General features: G+C 53.2%; 2 protein-coding genes across 4 annotated transcripts in view; one reads left to right on the top strand and one right to left on the bottom strand.

Annotated features, from left to right (window-relative positions):
• Positions 1-327: 327 nt before the first annotated feature.
• The window catches only part of C20H1orf226 (chromosome 20 C1orf226 homolog), a 344,131-nt gene continuing 325,868 nt past the window's right edge, over positions 328-18,590 (bottom strand). For all 3 annotated transcript variants that reach the window (XM_043876285.1, XM_043876284.1, XM_043876288.1), the window contains 2 exons: positions 4,579-4,888; positions 328-3,756 (listed from right to left, as the gene is read on the bottom strand). In XM_043876285.1, coding sequence (XP_043732220.1) covers positions 3,261-3,756; positions 4,579-4,888 — 806 coding nt within the window. In that variant the 3' untranslated portion in view covers positions 328-3,260. The remainder of the gene's footprint in view (positions 3,757-4,578; positions 4,889-18,590) is intronic.
• Positions 9,617-12,227, top strand: SPATA46 (spermatogenesis associated 46). Its single transcript, XM_043876289.1, has 3 exons — positions 9,617-9,785; positions 10,931-11,044; positions 11,701-12,227. Exons 1-3 carry the CDS (start codon positions 9,683-9,685, stop codon positions 12,225-12,227), a joined length of 744 nt encoding a protein of 247 aa, XP_043732224.1. The 5' UTR covers positions 9,617-9,682.

An 18,590-nucleotide genomic window follows, 5' to 3' on the forward strand; every position in this document is an offset into this window, starting at 1 on the left:
GGGAGAGGGGTATGGACCCCAGGGAGAAGATCTGGTGGTCACTCTCATTTCCTGCTTCTTTCTGAGGGGGAGGGTGGCACCTCTGCCCATGATGTGGGTTCCCTGAAATAGTCATAGTCCAATTTGGAGGAGGGAGACTTCCACAGCGGCCAGCCAGTTAGGGGAATAAATGAGGGCACATCCCCACATTTCCGCCCAAGGTCTCGGGCTAGAGATCTGTCACGTCTCACTCTCCCAGGCTCACAAAGCAAACGGCCAGGAACAGGTCAGCCTTCAGAAAAAGCAACCACTCCCCATGGGTTAGGAGAAAAAAGCCAAACCAGCAAAACCAAACCAAATCATTTTATTGTATAGTTTCTACCAGAAAATTACTAAAAATATAAATATAAAATCTCTAGAAAATACTCGGAATAGCTCTGTAATATTCTTCTTCCCCGAAACTGGGGCCAATCTCTTTGTTCTTTAAAAGATGATGGATTACAAGAAGGTCTTCACCACCCATATTCGTTAACACATTACATTTCTCTCTGTGCCAGTGGAGTATAAATGTGCCACCTTTTGGCCAGGTTCTGGAAGCTCACCTTGCATCTGTCAGGGCAAAGCTATTGCTGAATATGGGGATTCAGGGGAGTGGGACCAGGATGTGAAGAAAACCCCATGGCCCCACTTCCTTCTGAGAACACAGAAGACATTTCTCCTCGGTGCCCTGTCCTGGAGCGGGCTGGGCCACCCCAGGGTCAAGCCTCCAGAGAAGCTGCAGTCACCCTGAGGGGTGTGTGCGGGCCACGCTGCAGTCACGGGAAGGTCAGGTGTTGAGATGGACGCAGGAAGCCAAGTGGGGTTTTGCATAGACAGCTGGTCTGCGCCAGGGCCCTCAGCAGGATAGACACTGCCGTTTCCTGTCGGCCTCTGGGCAGCCCTTATCCTCTAGCACCAGGCACTCTCTGCAGCATTTAGGACTCAATGTAGCCTGAGAGCTCCCTCACCCCCTGCTGCAGAATGGCTGAGGTGGCGACCAAAGCGAGGCCACCTGGACGCTGACACAGGGTCCCTCAGCCCCCTCCTTATTCAGCACTGGACACGCGTCTGGGGACGCTGAGATTGCCTTGCCCATGGTCCCAGGACAGCCTGGCAGGATGCCTGTGCTGACCCCTGGACCTCAGTGGTGTCCGGGTGGGGAGCGGACAGCAGGGTGTTTAAGCCAGCCCTGGCCTGCCACCTCTGTGCCTATGGCTACAGTATCATCCGGCTAGAGCCACCCTGGGCCCTGGGACAGAAGCAGGCCAGAGTGTAGATACTTAGAAAGTTTCCCATCAGAGAAGCAAACTGGACTTCCGGGATGGAAGTAAAAAAGAAAGCGGGCTCGCTCCCAGCACGTGGGTTTAGCTCTCTGTCCCTCACCTCCAGCTCCGTGTTTCGTGCAGAACCCCAAGCTCATATGGGAAAACTCACAGGCCCCCAGAATGCTAGTCCTAAGCACTTCTGAGCATTGAGGGCAGGTATCACGTCCTTGTGATGTTCCTGGAATAAGGCAGGATTGACTCAATTCAGTAACAGCCTTGCTCACTTCACAATGGCCCACCAGGTGCCTGGTGCGCTGGGACCCTTCTGAGGACGAGGAGACAAGGCTTGGCTGTGAAAAGACAAGGCAGGAGAAAGGCCGTGGCAGAGCTGGGGCTTGGCCACGTGGCTGCAGACACAAGCACACACGCTGGTGATGCCCCGAGGCTCCCAGGGCCACAGTGCTGAGGAGGGGAGCAGGGATCAGGGGATGAGAGGAAGTGGGCAGTGAGCTCTGGGGCACCCAGAAGGGGAAGCCAAGCGATGAAGAGAACAGGAGGCAGCAGGAATTGCAGGAAGAGGAATGGAGACCCTGCTCTGGCCAGACGAGCCCCTCTCAGCCTTCTCTCAGGGACCAGCCACCCTGCTCAAGAAAAGGCACGTTCTCTTCTTGCTGCCAAGGCCCCCAAGGTTGGGATCAACCCCTGACAGGGTCTCCTGGCCACAGGAAAGCAGCAGGACAGGACTCCTGGTGGGAGACAGGAACACAGAAGTGGGTTAACACAGGAGGGCGGAACCAGCGGGGTCAGGGGGACTGTCAGTCCGTCACAGAGACCCCAGAGGCAGGCGCATAGAGAGTGCCTCCTCCTCAAGGGCAGCCTGCCCATGCTCCTCACCACATTCCAACCTCTCACACTCTTCACCTTGGTCCTCACACTCTTCACCTTCGTCCTCGCACTTACCACGCCTAGAGCCTGGAACTACATCACGGCAGGCGGTGAGGCGCCCATAGCCCTGAGTCCTTACGACTACTCTTCCCACATCCTCCTCCACTCCTCCTCCGGGTTCTCTCGGGACCAGCTCCCTGGATGCCAGGGTCCCGGGCCCTCCCCCCAAATGACATCAGAACTTGCTCTGCTGCTTCTGCCAGGGCCTGCCTAGCCCTGTCTTCACGCACAGCACGGGAGGCCCGGGTCCCTCCTTCTGGGCAGGGAGCACGCGCGTACCTGGGGCATCGTCATTCCCAAAGCCTCTGGACATGCCCACGCTGGGCAGGTGCTCGCGGAGGCTGGCTCCATGCCCTGCCCCAGGGAGGGCTCACCGTGTTTCCCTGTCTAGATGAGCAGCACCTATGAACTCTGGGTGACAAGGCTGCCTAAGGTCTCAGGCTTCATAAGCATCTCCCTCAGCCGGCACCCACAAGGGCAGAGGCAAGGTGATGGCCCCAGGCCTGCACTGTCTTGTGACCAGGAAGTGCTGTGGCTGGGCTGTGTTCAGGTGTGGCTTTCTGGGTCTGGGCCCATCACCAAGCCAAACCCAGCATCCCTCATCCACTTTGACTCCCCCTGCGGCAGGAGGCCTCTGGGCGCCCAGGGAGGAGAAGGAAGGAACCAGGGGGGCGAGGAAAAGAGAAGAGCAGGCGGCATTTGGAAGACAGGCAAAGAGAACAGCCTTCACCCTGGGCTGCTGGCCCTGCACATTAGTGGGAAGCCAGGGCACCTTGGGAGCAGAGGTGCCCCAACATCCAAGGGCTGCAGCCAGCAGGCAGAGAAGCTGGGAAGGCATCCAAGTGCGTGCTTTTTCCATTCCATGGACAGACTCTTGAACTACAACCACTTGGACCTCTGGCCCTGCAATCACCAGGAGAATCACTCTGCCGTGCCGTGTGCAAGGAGGACAGCAGGAGAGAGGACAGGGCCAGGGTGCACGGTGGAGCAGACGGCAGAGGGAAGGGGCGCTCAGCAGGGGCAGACACAGCTCTACTCAAAGGACAGCAGGTCTGGGTGAGGGCCATCATTGTCAACGCTGGAGGTCCGCGCCCGGGGAGGTGGGCTGCCGTCCTCCAGAGACTCGGCCAGGCTGATGGGGCTCAGGCTGAGCTTGAGGCCATTTCTCTCCATGAGGCCAGGGGAGGAGGCCCTTCGGCACTCAGTCGCCTTGAGCTTGGGGTCGTCCTGGCTGTCCTTGTGGATGAGGTCAGGTACCGACACGGAAGCCTCTCCATTCGGCAGAGCGTCGCCCCTGTCCACCACCTCCGTGGTGGCCTCTGGCTGGGAAGCATCGGCTGGGCTGGATTGGGCGGAAGACAAGACCTGGGGCTGCCCAGATGACAGCTCTGTCCCATACTCCAGACTGCTTAGGACAGGCTGTGATGAAATCAGCATGTCCTGGGTGGTCTTCAGGGCCCGAGGAGTTCGCTTCCTGGTGGTGGGAGGTGGAGGATCCAGCCGAGGGAATGCTTCTTGCAGGGCTGACCTGTAAAGTTGACGTCAGTGCTCTGAGGCTGGCGAGACACCAGTCCCTGCTGTGTTCTCCCGTCTCTAGCTCCAAACGCATTTTCCACTCACCCACCCAGGGGGGCGCTTTACACTCTGGACTCTCATTCTTGTTTTAGCGTTGAGTCTCAGCAGTGTGAGCACAAATGGCTTTGGGCCTGTCACATCCTCACTCAGTCTTCAGAGCAGTGCAGAGTGTTAACACTGGGCCCACTGGTGAACCGCATCACATCAGACCCTACGCAGTAGCTCTCAAAAGTTGCATCACCACCCTCCATGTCCAGGTGTCTAAAACGAGGCTCAAAATGAGGCTTCCCCCGCGTCTGCCCAAACATGGGCTTCTCACATGGGGCTGGGTGTCAGAATCCCCCTGGGAAGCTTGCTTCCCACAATACCTGGGTTTGAATCCAGCTCTGCCCATCACTAACTTTGTACCCTTAAGCTCCTCACGTTACCACTCTGAACCTGCACTGTCTGCAAAATGGAAATGATACCATCTACCTCAGAGGACGGTGGCAGGGTCGGGTAAAATAGCGCAGCTGAAGCCCAGCACAGCGCTAGGACATGATGGGCATGCCGTGAACCTCGGCTGTGGTGGTGGACGGTGAAGCCGGCTTCCCCAAACGTCACCCTTCAGCAACTCCTCATGTGACAACCTCACGTCCCTGCCCCAGGGTCATTCTCAAGACACTACTCCTCATGTGACAACCTCACGTCCCTGCCCCAGGGTCATTCTCCTCTCGAGACACTACGCCTCTTCCTGGTTCACGACCCGCAGGGAGGTGATGGGTGGAGCACTCACCTTCCGTCATCCCCGTCAGCCCCGCTGGCCAGCTGGGCCCCCGCCGTCTTGTTGACCTCTGTTGCGCCCACGCTGCCCAGGCTCGAGGGCTCCTTTCTCCGCAGGAAGTCATTCACTTTGGCCCCCACCACTTTGCCCAGGCTCTTGAGGTGCTGACTGCTGCCCACCCAGAGTCCAGGCCCCCCGGACTCCGCAGACCCCTGAGCAGCAGAGCTGGGGGCCGTGGGCCTGGACAAGTGGGGGAAGGAGCGGCTCGCCTGGAGCTTGGGAGTGAGGGCTGTGTTCAGGTTCTCAAACATGCTGTGGTCGACTACAAACAAAGAGGGAAAGAGAGAGAGCTGGTGAGGGGAGGGCGTGGGGACTTCCTTCCTCATGGCTGCCGGCCTTCTCCTTAGACCACACCCACAGCTCGGTAACCTCAGGAGGCTCTGGGAATGGTTGAGAGCACGCCAGCAAAGACACTCTTGAACCTTCCAATCCCATTGTCTTGATGGGCTGTGGGACCAGAAATTCTAGTTCTGCCTCACCCTGGTTAATCAGTGATGAACTCTAGCCACAAAAAAAAGCTAACTTCTCCCTTTAAGCTTGCCTCCTTGACTCACAGCCTAACTCCTGACCTTGGGGTCACGGGCCTTCTAAAGTAAAGGAAAACCAGGATGAAACAATGAGATGTCCGTTTTGACGGTGCGGTGAGCACACACGGCGGGGACTTGGGTATTGGGGTAGAAGCTGGTGGAGGAAGGGCAAGTGTGAGGCCTGGAGCTGGAGGTTCTCTGCCAAAGAGCCCCATGCGTAGCATGCTTTCTCCGTGGAAAATGCTCACTTCTCCTGCTGTGGAATCTGGGAGAATCGGCCAGCTGTTCGAGGAGGGATGGTGTGAACCAAACGGACAAGCACTTGGTGCCAAGGAAGCAGGAGGAAGCTGACAAACACCAGCTCACTTAATCCTCACGACAGCCTAATGAGATGGGATGTGGTTAAGGTTTTTATTATGGAGGAGGAAAACGGGGCTCAGAGCAGTGAACTGTCGGGCCTGAGGTCACAGGCCAATCACTGGTGCTGTGGGAACTAGGAACCAGGTTTTCTCACCTAAAGCTCAGAGCTTGTCCCACTCCTTCCCCTGCCTCGCATGCTGTCTAAATACGCCTTGTGGACACTCCTCTTAGGGATCTCTCTTCAGCTGGAAGGATTAATTAACTCAAAGGGCTGACAGGAGACCCACTGAGTTGTTGATACCTGCAAGGCAGTGGCCATGTCTCATTCATCTTTGTGTCTTTGACAGGTAGCACACAGTAGGTGCTCAAAATAACTACCCTGAACTGCCAAACCCATTTGCAGATAGAGAACTGTGGAGACCAAGACCGCAGCAGCTCTGAGAAGTCTAGTTGAAACGGCTGGAGCTCAGGGTTCTAAGCCATGCTGTCTACACCCTGGCATGGGGCGGCGTCTCCCCACCTGGAAATTCAGCTCAGGCCTCAGTGCAGCCAGACGCACACTAGCGCCTTGCAAGCAGGCCGGAGGTTCCTGTCCTTCCCAACTGCTCCAGACACTTTTGCCAATCTATGGGGAGGAGAGGGTGCTTTTGGTCACAGGCTCCTCTCCTAAGTGTCTATTCTTGCTGAGCCTTCCTAAGAGGAACTGAGATTAGGGTGTACATTTTCTTCTGTTGAAAAAAGTGAAAGTGTTAGTCGCTCAGTCATGTCCGACTCTTTGTGACCCCGTGGACTGTAGCCTGGCAGGCTCCCCTATCCAGGGAATTCTCCATGTAGGAATACAGGAGTATCCCTTCTCCAGGGGATTGTCTCAACTCAGGGACTGAACCCAAGTCTCCTGCATTGCAGGTGGATCTCTGCCCTGCCCTGTTGAGTCCTGGGTCACAGGGAGCATTTGTCTGTATTGTGGTTTCAAGCAGAGATGTCTCTTCTGAGCCAACTACCTCAATAAGGCAGATGGTGAGGGTCTTTGGAGGTAGGAGGCAGCTGTGGGAAGAGTGGAATCTCCACCTTTGGAGAGCCCCAGTCTTCACCCCTGTAACTGACCCTAACCCACGTGCAGGAAAAGCACCTCTGCAGGAGACATACCAGGAACCTGATTAGGGCATCGCTGGGACCCCGGGCACAGAGCCCGCTGGTTCAGGCTGGCTGACTTCCCGGTGCAGACCCGCCACACCAGCAGGAGGTCCTTGCCCATCCGACAACAGGGGTATCAACTCGAGTCTTCTCCTGAGAGTGTAAATCCTGCCATGTTATCCACTTTCGCATAATTTACCTATCACGTCCCACATTCTTCAAAGTTTTCTTTGATCATGAACTCTTGAAAACTAGTGCATTTAATGATTTCCCCCCAAACCAGAAAGTAGTTGGGCCACCACGAAGCTAGAGTGAGTGTTCAAGAGAGGTAGGCTGGGGAAGAAGGCCAATCCCCACCACTTCTGGGCTCACATGGCTCTGTGGCTGCTGCTTTGTTTAATGTGAACTTTCAGAGCAGACACATTCATTTCTAAAAGTGTAAGTACCTGGCAAAGAAACTTGTAAACTGTAAGCCCCTTTATCATAATTATTGAGGAAACGGTCTAATAAACATAACTTTCTGACTAAGCACCATTTTAGATTTCCTGTACTTCTTGCTTCTCTACCCGTCAGAATGTATATGCTGAATTCTTAAGTAATTTAAAGATAGCCCATCACATACTCTCTTCACAATTCTCTGAAGTCTTCTGGAAAATACATCTCGTCTTTATAATAAAATAAGCTCCTCCATGGGCTGTAGCATCTTAAGTGATACTTTTGGTCTACAATGCTCAGCATAGGGCCTTGCACAATAGCAGGCACTTAGCAAATAGTTTAATTGAATTGACTTTTGACATGAATGCTTAAAACTGACTGCATTGGGAGCTAACATCTCAGAGAAACTGTTCTCCAAGCCCTTTTCCATTTACAAAAGTCATTCAAAACCCCCTCCTGCGGGAGTGGTCCACAGGGGCTCTTGAGGTCAGACTGGGAGGAACTGCCAGCCTCCAATGCAGGCCTCTCCCTGGGGCTTCCTTCATTTCCCTATCCGAGGGGTGTGCAGCAAGCCCTTTTCCTGCTGAAAGCATTAAGACTGCACACACTGTCAGGACTAGAAGCGTGGTGGTTCAGAAAATAACAGTGACGGTGGAAAGGAAGGTAACTGGACCCCAACCAGGTGACCCTCCCAAGAGCACCCCCAGCATGCACACAGTCAAGCAGAGAGGAACATCTGGAGCCAACGGCATCCATAAGAAAGACGGTATCTTACCTGTCCGAGAAAGGGGCTCGGAAAGCAGGTGGGAAACAAACGAGAGAGAGACACGTTTTATGTAGTGACCGACCACGTGGAGAGTGTCGTCTCCTGTCTGGGCCACCGGCGACCACACACAGAGACAGATGCCCTGCTGTGAGGCACCCAGGAGGACCGGGTGCCTGTATGCTTTTTAATAACCAGATCAAAACAGTATTTTAAAAACCCTCCCAAAAGGCACTGATGTAGCCTCCTGTATTTTCCCCAATATTCTGAGCCCCCGTTGCATTAGGTATATCGGAAGTTCCTAGCTGGCGGCAGGAGGAATGGAATGGGCCAGGGAAGGATGAAGTTCTAAGTCTCCTGGACCCTGTGTGCATCACTCCTTCCTTTGTTGTCTCACTTCCACATGTAAGTCACTAGATTTAAGACCAGGAAGATGGTCATTCACTCCAATCACATCCATTAACAGAACGGGAAAAGCAGGTGGCAGAGAGGTGTGCCTCACACCCACAGGGAGCTAAACGGTAGAGCCAAATTTAGAACTCACACAGGCTGACTCCCTGAGTCCTGATCTTTCTGCGGGCCACAACAGCCAACTGAAATTGCCAATACCTTACAGTTGCCAAGGTACATAGTATCAGTTTGCATCCCAACTCGTCCTAACATTCCAGGCCAGGCTGTGGAGGCAGCGTGAGGAAAGCATGTTCTCCACACTGCCCCCGGCAAACGTTTGAGTGTTGTGAACAAACACAGACAGAAGGACAACTCCGGGCTCCACATGCAGTCGCTCACTCACACTTGGTCCATACACAAAGGGGTCGGTCCACTGCTGCTCACAGAGTGGACCAGATCTTTCCCACACTGCACAAACATAACCACCTTTACATCTAAAGCCCCGTATGCATCTCATGGTGATGATCGAGAAGGGGGCACCTTCAACTCACCCATCAACCCTCTAGCAGGCTACCCAGGCTGCTATGTGACAGAAGTGAAGCAAAGAAAAGAGGCAACCTTGCCACTCTGAGTTCATAGCCTCATGGGAAAATAGCTTATAATGAGCAAATGGTGTTAAGCCACCCATTTATGTTTTAGTCATTTGCTAAGAAAAGACAGCACCAACCATTTAAAACAGTATCTGGTCCCTATTCTTGGGGAGAACATATTGAGTATTTAGGCACAAAGGGACATTATGTTTGTAACTTACCTTCAAATACCTCAGGGGAAAAGAAAGTATACATGCATAGACAGAGAGGGAGGGAGGGAATTGACAAAGCAAATGGAATAAAATGTTAACAATAGGAAAATCTAGATACAGGGTGCATGTACTAATTTTAATTTTGCAGCTTTTTATAAGTTTGAAATTATTTCCAAAGAAAACTATAAAAGAACACACCATATCCCAAACAAGAAGCTAAATTAAAACAACAAAGATATCTGGTGGCAGACATTGGGCAGATGAAAAAGGAAACAAGGAGGTCACTCAGAGAAGACAGAGAACCCCAGAGCTGGGGGTAGTGACAGCGACTTGGAAAAGGGACAGCAAAGAGCAGATGGGGGAGCAGACAGCATCGCGACCAGGTCTCTCCTGCATGCCTGCATCTCTCTGGACATTCCCAACTAAGACAGGCCACTGAGGAATGCCAAGTCACAAAAATCTTGAAAAGTTTTTATCTTGCTTGCACCAGACCCCATCCATCTTTGAGGGGCCCCTTACTGGTGAGTGGAATCATGTGGTCTTCCTGTGATGTCACTTGCGCTCGGAATGTTTATCGTCTGGACAACCCAACCAGCCTCTGGGGAGCAGGTGTGCGTGACCTCCGTACCCTTCGGTAGTCAGAATATGGAGAACTTTTCACTCCTCAGCATTTCTGGAACTCGAATCTCTTCCCCTGCCCTGAGCACTCTTCCTGATTTTATGTCCTCACGTGCCACCAGCTTGCCAGGTAAACTCTGGTGCCCCTGGGCCCCCCGAAATGTGGCTCTTTGAAGCTTGTAACTGAGTACTCTACCAGATCATGTTACAGGCCCTCAATTTAGCAAGAAAGTTAAATTACACATGGGGAGAAAATAATTTTTCAAAATGCTGTGGGTGGGAGGCATTTTAATTGGAGAAACCAGGTAAGTGGTCCCTGTTGTTTATTCATTTTTTGCAAGTGAAGAATGGGGTAAACATTTGTTGTCATGCTTTTCACCCTCTGAATCTGCATGAACACTCGAGGGGCCAGCCTGTCTATGTAAGTTGGAGAAGAAGAGGCTGATGAGTTCACCATGGAATAAAGCTGAATGTTCTGACTTGCTGTTCAAAGCATGGTCCATGGACCTCTAACGTCAGCATCACTTGGGAGCTTGTCAGAAATGCAGAATCTCAGGCCCTACCCAAGACCCGCTGAGTCAGAATCCGCACTTTTAACAGTATTTCAGGTGATTCCTATGTACACTAAAGTTAAGTGCTGCTCCATGGAGGAGTAGTTCTCCTAAACACCCACTGCCTATACACAGGACATTTGTATCTATTTCCCAAGCTGAGCACAGCTACTACTCTGAGATTTGAGGAAAGCCAGTTTTTTAAGCCAAGTATTAGCAGCCATCAGACAGCTAAGATTCATCTGAACACTTTCTGGCTATGGGTGGGAGGCACTTTTATTGGAGAAACCAGCTTTTCATCCTCAAAGGGATCTTGTAACAAAGCAACAGGGCCCATGACTCCCTCCCCTGGGCCCCGGAGGGACCCAAAACATGCAATGTAGAGTGAACATACAGAAACACGTACACACACACGGTGAGCTGCAGGAGGGTCAACAGAGGGTTGGGCCGGGCAGAAAGCTGCCATCTGGCCACTTCATACATTCTCCTTTGGAGAGGATCTTTCCCGGGTCTCACTGAAACCACACCCTACTTGCAATTCTCCAGGAGGTCATCCAGAATAGCTCTGCCTATCTAGGTGCAAGAAAGGTCACTGTTTTGCTTCAGCTTTGCAGTGCCTTGAAAGTACCAAGGTTGAACCTCTAGGTACGTCTTGGGAGGAGGGCTCCAACAAGAGGACTCCCAACAATGCTCAGCTCACCGGAATGTTTCTCCTGTAACCCAGACATCGCAAAGACTGTGTTACCCGCTGAGGTGTCCAGCCCAGTTCAGGCCCTGCTAGCCCAGTACCCAGGCAGCGTTCTCCGGCACGGGGTGCACAACATAGTGCTCTCGCCAGGTGAGGCCTTCTCCGGCTGGGGCGGGCACAGATGAGAAGCTGGGGGGATGGGGCTGTTTCCCTAAGGGCATGGGGGAGCTGTGCGTGGGATCACCACCTGCTGCCTTGCCCCCCGCAGTCTTCTGCCTGGTGCTTCCTTTAGCAGAGACCTGCAGGCCTGGGGAGGCCTCTTGCGTCTCCTCTGCTGTCTCTCACGCTGATGTACAACAGCAGTCTCTGCCTGACCAGGCTGTTGAAGGCAGGCAGACAGTGAGGCTGGAAAAATGGCCACAACCATTGGTGGAAGGAAGAGGGAGTGCAGAGGTCTGGCAGTCCGCTCCTTTCAGGAGGCAGAGGAGAGGTGTCCTTAGGGAGACACACACCTGCAAATACCAGGGCTTGGTTAGTGACTCCAACGGGAGTCACTGCCCAGAGGTCAAACCACCATTTGTACCAGCAGAAAAGCAAACAGCAGGAAGGAATGCCTTAGACTGCTCTCCCCACCGCACCCTCTGCCTGCTCTCAGAACTGCACCCAAGGCGGGGCAGGGGTAACCTGCGGGCAGGCCCGACTACCTGTCTTCTTGTCCTTCTGCGTCTTTGCACAGTCTCTGGCCACCCCAGGCCTCATTGCTCCCTGCCTGGCCTGAGGCTCAGACGCAGCTCTTTCATTTGCAGATTGCATCTTGGGGGACTCCCCAAATGGAGAGCAGCTGAGGTGGGACTGCACCATCTACCGGCCCTGGTTCTCCCCTTACAGCTACTTCCTATGCAAGGACAGAGAGAGCCACCTCGAGACCTACAGCTTCCCAGAGGTGCAGCGGGACGAGGGTCAGGGGGACAGCTGCCTCCCGGACGACACAGGCGAGAGCGTCTGCTCATCCTCTCCCTCCCCAGAGAGCACCTGTCCCCGAGAGGCCACCAGGAAGTCCAGGCGCGGCCCAGACTCCACAGACTCCATCACCTCCCAGGACATCCTGACGGCCTCCAAGTGGCACCCGGCCCAGCAGAATGGCTACAAGTGTGTGTCCTGCTGCCGTCTGTACCCGACACTGCACTCCCTCAAGAGCCATATCAAGAGGGGCTTCAGGGAGGGCTTCAGCTGCAAGGTGTACTACCGCAAGCTCAAAACCCTCTGGGGCAAGGAGCCGAAGGCCCGGCCGGGAGACAGGCTCTCCTTGGGCAGTGGCCAGGCCTTCCGGTAGGGGCCTGCTGGACAGCAGCGGCTGCCTTGTTAGTGGATGATGCCAGGTAAATAGGGGACGATACCTATTTATGTCTCTGTGGAGATGTCAATAAACCAAAGTCAGTGACGGCCTTTTATTAAGTGTGAGGTCACCCTGTACCCCACCCTTCCCAGCCCCTGGTCCCCATCCCGTTTCTCTTCTGCTGCTGGTTGCCTAGCAACACCAGGCCCATCTCCCCGCCTCTTTGTTTTGAAAGAATACCCAAAGTATGAGAGTATCTTCCAAGATGGTGGTTTTTCAAAGTGAGGCACGCAGACCAGAAGTGTCAGTGTCCCCTGGGAATTTGCTACAAATTAAATTCTCAGACCTGCTGAATCAGAACACTGCAGGTGGACCCCTCAGTCTGTGCTGTAATTGCCCTCTAGGCGATTTTGATGCAGTTCAAGTATGAGAACCACGGCTCTAAGACCCTGACCGCCCTGCTGCTCCCTCTGTGATCGGTCCTGGCCCCGCGCCGTGGGGAACCTCACATGGAGGGAGAAGGGCTGAAGGCCCTTTCCTGTCAACCTGGGGAAGCTTGCATCAGCAGAATCTGCGTGCAGTTTAAAAGCTTCTTAGGTGTTAGATCTTCTGAGGGATGGAATGGGAAGGCCATGCCTCACACATAAGCCAGAAGAGAAGCAAATAAGGCTGGGGCCCATTCCTACCACGTATACCATGATGCTTCTCTTGGAAGGGACATCTCTGGCTGAAGTAGGTCATTTTTGACACATGCGACATCTTTACATAGCTCTGTTGAGTCATGGCAGAAAGGCCAGGTTAAACATGTGAAAACACTGCTTCTAGTACCAAGGAATGTCCCAGCAGATAGGCCTGACCCTTATTCCATTTTCAAGCAAACCTCACAGCCCATCCTGACACAGAAAAACAGATGAGCACTGAGTGGGCAGCAAGGACACCTGTTTTGGCCATTATGTGGTGGAAAAAGAAAACAGCTTAATGTTCGAGGTCTTATTTTTAGGCTTTATTTACCTCTCACTTCATCTTCTTAGTGACTCAGCAGGCTCCTTCACTGCAGGGGGGTGGGGGCTCATTTCCTTTCGGGGACCCTGGCACCAGCCCTCCCCTTGTCTCTGCCTGCCCACTGGTTGGCCAAGGTGGGGAGGATCTCCTCTGACCCTTCCCGTGGTCATATGGTAAGTCCTTCTGAAGCCCCACATTATGGTTTAGCAAAGCTGCTTCTGCTGAGCACTGTCCTGTTCAAATACCATCTGTGGTTCCTTTGTGAGAGAGAGAAACTGGACTCACGGCCCCACCACGCCCCAGTCCTTTGCTGGGAGGCCACTCCCAGCCCCACACCCAGTGCCCTGCTCCTCACCCCACTCCTTCACCTCCCTCCACGCCCCCGTTGGAGCCTCCAGCTGGACCAGGAGCCAGGACAAGCAGGGTCCCACTCTGCCCCCAGGGGGCACGGTGGTCTGCAGGCAGCCCTGACATGCCTCTACTTCTTGCAGGGCCTGGTACTCTGAGGGAGCAGATGAGAGGCTCTCATGACTCTTTAGTCCTCACCCTGACGCCCTCCTCCCCTCAATGGAAAGCCACAGAAGCCTCGGGAGCTTCTCCTCAGAGGTCATTGTGCACACATGTCCCCTGATGGGGGTCCTGCGGGAGCACAGAAGGCTGCCCATGGTCTCGGCACGGTGTATGGGGGGCCCAGGAGAGGAGTCATTCCCCCTCAGCCCAGCCCTCCCGCCCTTCTCCGGGCACCCGCATCACGGGCACAGCCAGGGAACCTACGTGCAGGCGTGCTCAGCTGTGTCCATCTCTTTGCAACTCCATGGGCTGTAGCCCAGCAAACTCCTCTGTCCATGGGATTTCCCAGGCAAGAGTATTGGAGTGGGTGGCCACTTCCTTCTCCAGAGGGATCTTCTCGACCCAGGGATTGAACCTGCGCCTCCTGCCACTGGCAATCATTGGCAGGCGATTCTTTACCGCTGAGCCACCTGGGCACAGAGCACAGTTTTAAAGAAGAGACAGAAAGCCATCGAAGGCTGGGGGCTGCGCCAATGGGTGCGCTGGTGGGTGCGCAGAGTTAGCGTTTTCTCCCTAGGGACCAGGTGTTTTCCACCTTTCACATTTAATGCCGTGTCATTATGACCCCAGTAGCATTCTCAATATATAGAGTTCTGAGGAGGTTCAGCGCCGCAGAAATGCACGCAGCACACGCCTGCACCGCCTCCCCATCCCACCTCCTCGGCAGTCCCCCGCACTGTGCCCGAGCCCCTGCCAGGCACCCCGGGGAAGCAACACTGACTGCTTCTAAAATGCAGCCTCATTTCCTCTTTGTCGAGGCTTTAGGGGTGTACTGTATTCCCATTTTACAGAGGAGAAAATAAGGTTCAGTTCAGTTCACTCAGCCAGAGAAGGGCAGAGGGTATGTAAACCTGGTTGACCTGACCTCCCAACGTTCCTTCAGGCCTGGCTCACCACAGTCAAGTTTAACAAAACCTATGCCTTCCAAAGGGCTATATGTTCCGGTCACGGCAGCCTGATTGTCACGATGCTGGTTTAGAGAGCTTCTCTAACGTCCATCTTTGCCAGCCTTCTGCCTCCCCTTTCATCTCTGCTCCCTGCAGGAAAGTCCACATCTCAGTGAGACAGGACCCCTCCGCTGAGCTGTGTCTCAGTGACACCGTCATCCTTCCAGGCAGGTGTGGGAAGGTGCCTGCTTTGCCTCCAGTACGGACATTTCTGGATTGCTCCCATCCAGCATCCTACCAACTACATATTTCAGACATTTATAGTCAGGGAATCAGTAAAATTTTATAATCTTGATGATCTTAACTCTATCTGAAAAGATCTATGATGTACTTTTTCAAGCACTCAAAACTTTGCTGCTGCTGCCAAAATATTTCAATGATGTTTGGAGCTTGAAAGGGCCTGGGTATGGGAAAGTCTGAAGAAAAGAAACAGGTATAGACAAGGCATTACTGACATTTTGGGCTGGATAATTCTTTGTCGTGGGGGCTGTTCTGCACACTATAGAATATTTAGCAACTTCCCTGGCTTCTAATCACTATGTCTCAACAGACTCCTTCCGAGTTCTGACACCAAAAAGACACTGTCAAACATCCCCTGGGGGAGCACCACCGCCCCTGGATACGAACTGTTGGTACAGTCTGATCCTGCAAGGCTGGTTGGGACAAACTGCCTCTGAAGGTACCACCTTCCTTGCCTCCTTGTTGGAAGCATGAGTTCTTTTTCTCAATACCACACCCTTGGGAATCGTGCGTCACAGAGCTGATGCCACCAGGCTTGGGGAGTGGGGTGGGGTGGGGTGGGGAGAAGGAGCAGGTGGAATAGAAGAAGCAAGAAAAGACAATGGAAAAGCTTTTAGAAATAAGAAAGGTTTATTTAGCAAAAGCCACTAGACTAGTGACAACATCCAGGCAGTAAGTGCACTTACATGAACAGAATCTTTTCCCAGAGAGTTGATCCAACAGAGTTAATGCCACACAGTTTTAGGAAGTAGAAGGCTCAGGAAGAGGGAGAGAAATGGGGTGAGGGGTAGGAGAAAGCAGTCAGGCAAAGAGAAAACAAAAAGGAATACAACCCCTAAACGAGAGCAGTTGAGAGAAGTGAGGCTATGAAGAGGCTTTATAGACAGCATTGGTATCAGCAGGAATATAAGGAATATAATTTTCAGTTCCAATAGAGAGTCCATCCTGTGCAGAGCAATTCTTCCCTGGCTCCACACCTGTGAGAGCCTAGGGTGCCCAAGAGTCTGCTGGCACCCGGGAGAGGCTGGGGCAGGTACTGTAAGGGAGGCGCCCCTGGTGTCCACTCGTCCTCCACACAGGGCACAGTAGAAGGATGAAAGACAGGAGGGCAGGAGCTGAGTTAGCAGAGCAAGAAGCAAGCAGGAGGGGACAGGGTGACGTCGCTTGGAGGCTGGGGTCTGCAATGCTCCCTTTCCTGCCCGTGGCTGGTGACCTGTGAAGGCCCCTAGATCTGTCCTTTGTCTCCTCCATCTCCACACACCCAGTGCACGCTGGCTGGGTCACACTAAGGATGATGCCAACACACACTCCAGTGCTCCAGGGAGGGCCTGAACTGGGGAAAGGATGGGGCCAAGGTGGGTAGAAACCACTGCGGGGCCTCCTGAAGGGAAGGGTCTTGAATGGGTCCCAAGTCAGCGGTACAGAGAACTAGTCTCTCCAATTCTTCAGTCTCTCTACCATCTCCTTTCTCCTTCCCCTTTGCAATCTTTTCAAGACCCTTTTAGAAACTATCTTCCCCACCCACTCTTTGCCCCACCCCAAACACGCCCTCTCCTAGCACATTCCACACACCCAGTCCACTGGCTTCTGGCTTTGTCTTCAGCCCCTGCTTGCAGGCAGTGGGCCTGAAGAAGCCAGACCTTCCCCTCCCCTGAACACCCCAACTTCTATTGAGCAAAGAGGTCCCACACTCAAGGAAGCCTGGGTTAGGATTTTGTAAGCTAGAGAGGCTCAGCCAAACTGGACTCCTGACCTCTCTCCTTTGATTTCATGGTTCTTCCTTTCTGTCTCTGGACTTACATCCAATGATTAACTAGAAAGTATAAGAAAACAGCCACCCCCCTCTCCAACTAAATGCATATTAGGAAAAGAACACAAGTCTACTGTTGATTCCAACACTCTGGAGATTCCCATTCTCTTTAGTCACTTCTCACAAGCCCACACACATATACACCTTCCCTCACACGTGCATGTCAAAGCAAGCACACGTGTACACACATGCACACACATGCACCCATCTCATTTCACTGGTACCTTCATGCACCAAGGAAGGCTAACATAAAGCTGCACTTATTTCCTTTAATTTGGACTTTCTGGTCTAGAGGAAACCCAACTGTAGCTATCAGAAGATCTGCACTTTCATTTCTGTATTTTATAAAGCCAAGTTAGGCTTAAAGAACTTGATTTTGAAGCCACCACATCGTTACCAATTGATCCGCAAATACTGGGTTGGCCAGAAAGTTTGTTCGAGTTTTCCCATAGGATGCTATGGAAAAACCTGAATGAACATTTTAGCCAACCCCATAGTAATACAGTCTGGGTCTGTAATTTGCTGTTCAAGATAAAGACATTTCCCCAAACTTACGCAGCACTAGCAAGTCTCAGCTCTCTCTCCAGGCACCTTTAAATCTGTTACCAGCCACTCAGGGTCTTACTGGGAGCAAAGACAAGTAAGCTTTCCCTCAGTGCCCCAATCAGCCCAGTGTATCAGGCGGTAATCTCCAGGCCTAGATGGTAAAAGAGAACTGCACATGGCACTTTTCACATGCGTGCTCAAGGCATGCATCCACAGGGAGACCGGTCAAGGGCAAAGTGGCTCTGGTCCCTGACTTAAGTGGCAGTGATTCTGAAGAGTGGACTTGAGCAGTCTCAGCTACCAGCCTGTGTTCCTGTTTTCTTTTTTTGCAGTAAAAACTGCACACTTCCACCCAGTGGAGGGGACAGGTTGAGAGGTAAGGCTGGGGGCTCTGAGGCTTTTATAGAGGCAGAGTGCTACAATAGCTTCAGTAGGCACAGCCCTTGAGGCAGGACACAGGAGAGGAAGGGCAGCTTTCCAGGCTCCTTGGGGATGAGCTGGACTTGGAGGCAGGAGGTGGGCGGGGCATCCACACGAGGAATCAGACCTCGGTGATCTGGGGCAGTAGAGAGGCTGTCCTCCCCACTGGCTTCCATGGCAGGGCCTGAACGGTAGTGAAGTCCCATCTCCTTCTGGAGCAACACCTGATGCCGCCCAGAGAAAGCACTTGGATCCGATTCATCTGAAAGCTTATCCCCTCAATGCGACACATTCCAATCCACCCTCACACTGAAAGGACTATCCTGTCCTCTAGCCTGGAGCGTTTAACCTCTACAGTCTCTGCAAAGGCTTAGAGAAGTTATTCCTCCCAGGAAGGTCGGGGAGAGTTAGGCAACTGGTATCATCCTGGCATCTAAACGCAGAGTACCTGAGAAGGTACCGATGGCTTCCCTTCATAGTCGGGACCACAGAAGTAGGGTGAGCAAGGGGATTATACGGGCCTTACATGACAGACAGGGCAGCCTGATGATGTAGCAGGTGGGAGCAGGTCCTTCAGCAGCCTGGTGGTCAAGAGGGACCCTCTCCCAAAGCCATGGGCTCTGAAAGTCCCCTCCACCCCCAGTAGTCACAAATAGGAGGGAGGAGTTGATTCACTTTTGGCAATCCAGTCTCTTCCCCGCTTGACCCTCCAAAGCAAAATCCTAATGCTTTTCTGAAACTGTAAACGTTTCCAGGCCCCTGGACATCCTCAGCAGTGCCCATCTGCCCACCAGCTGGCAGCCCTACCCAGGCAGCAGCCAGACT

The sequence above is a fragment of the Cervus elaphus genome, chromosome 20, assembly GCF_910594005.1.
Source record: "Cervus elaphus chromosome 20, mCerEla1.1, whole genome shotgun sequence".
Taxonomy (NCBI): Eukaryota; Metazoa; Chordata; class Mammalia; order Artiodactyla; family Cervidae; genus Cervus; species Cervus elaphus.

What these genes read in the sequence shown, in the direction of transcription:
- SPATA46 (XM_043876289.1), top strand. Translation starts at nt 9,683, where the DNA reads ATGGAGAACTTTTCACTCCTCAGCATTTCTGGAACTCGAATCTCTTCC. An exon ending in ACGTGCCACCAGCTTGCCAG is followed by an intron (nt 9,786 to 10,930) that starts GTAAACTCTGGT and finishes CCTGTAACCCAG; the next exon opens with ACATCGCAAAGACTGTGTTA. An exon ending in CAACATAGTGCTCTCGCCAG is followed by an intron (nt 11,045 to 11,700) that starts GTGAGGCCTTCT and finishes TTTCATTTGCAG; the next exon opens with ATTGCATCTTGGGGGACTCC.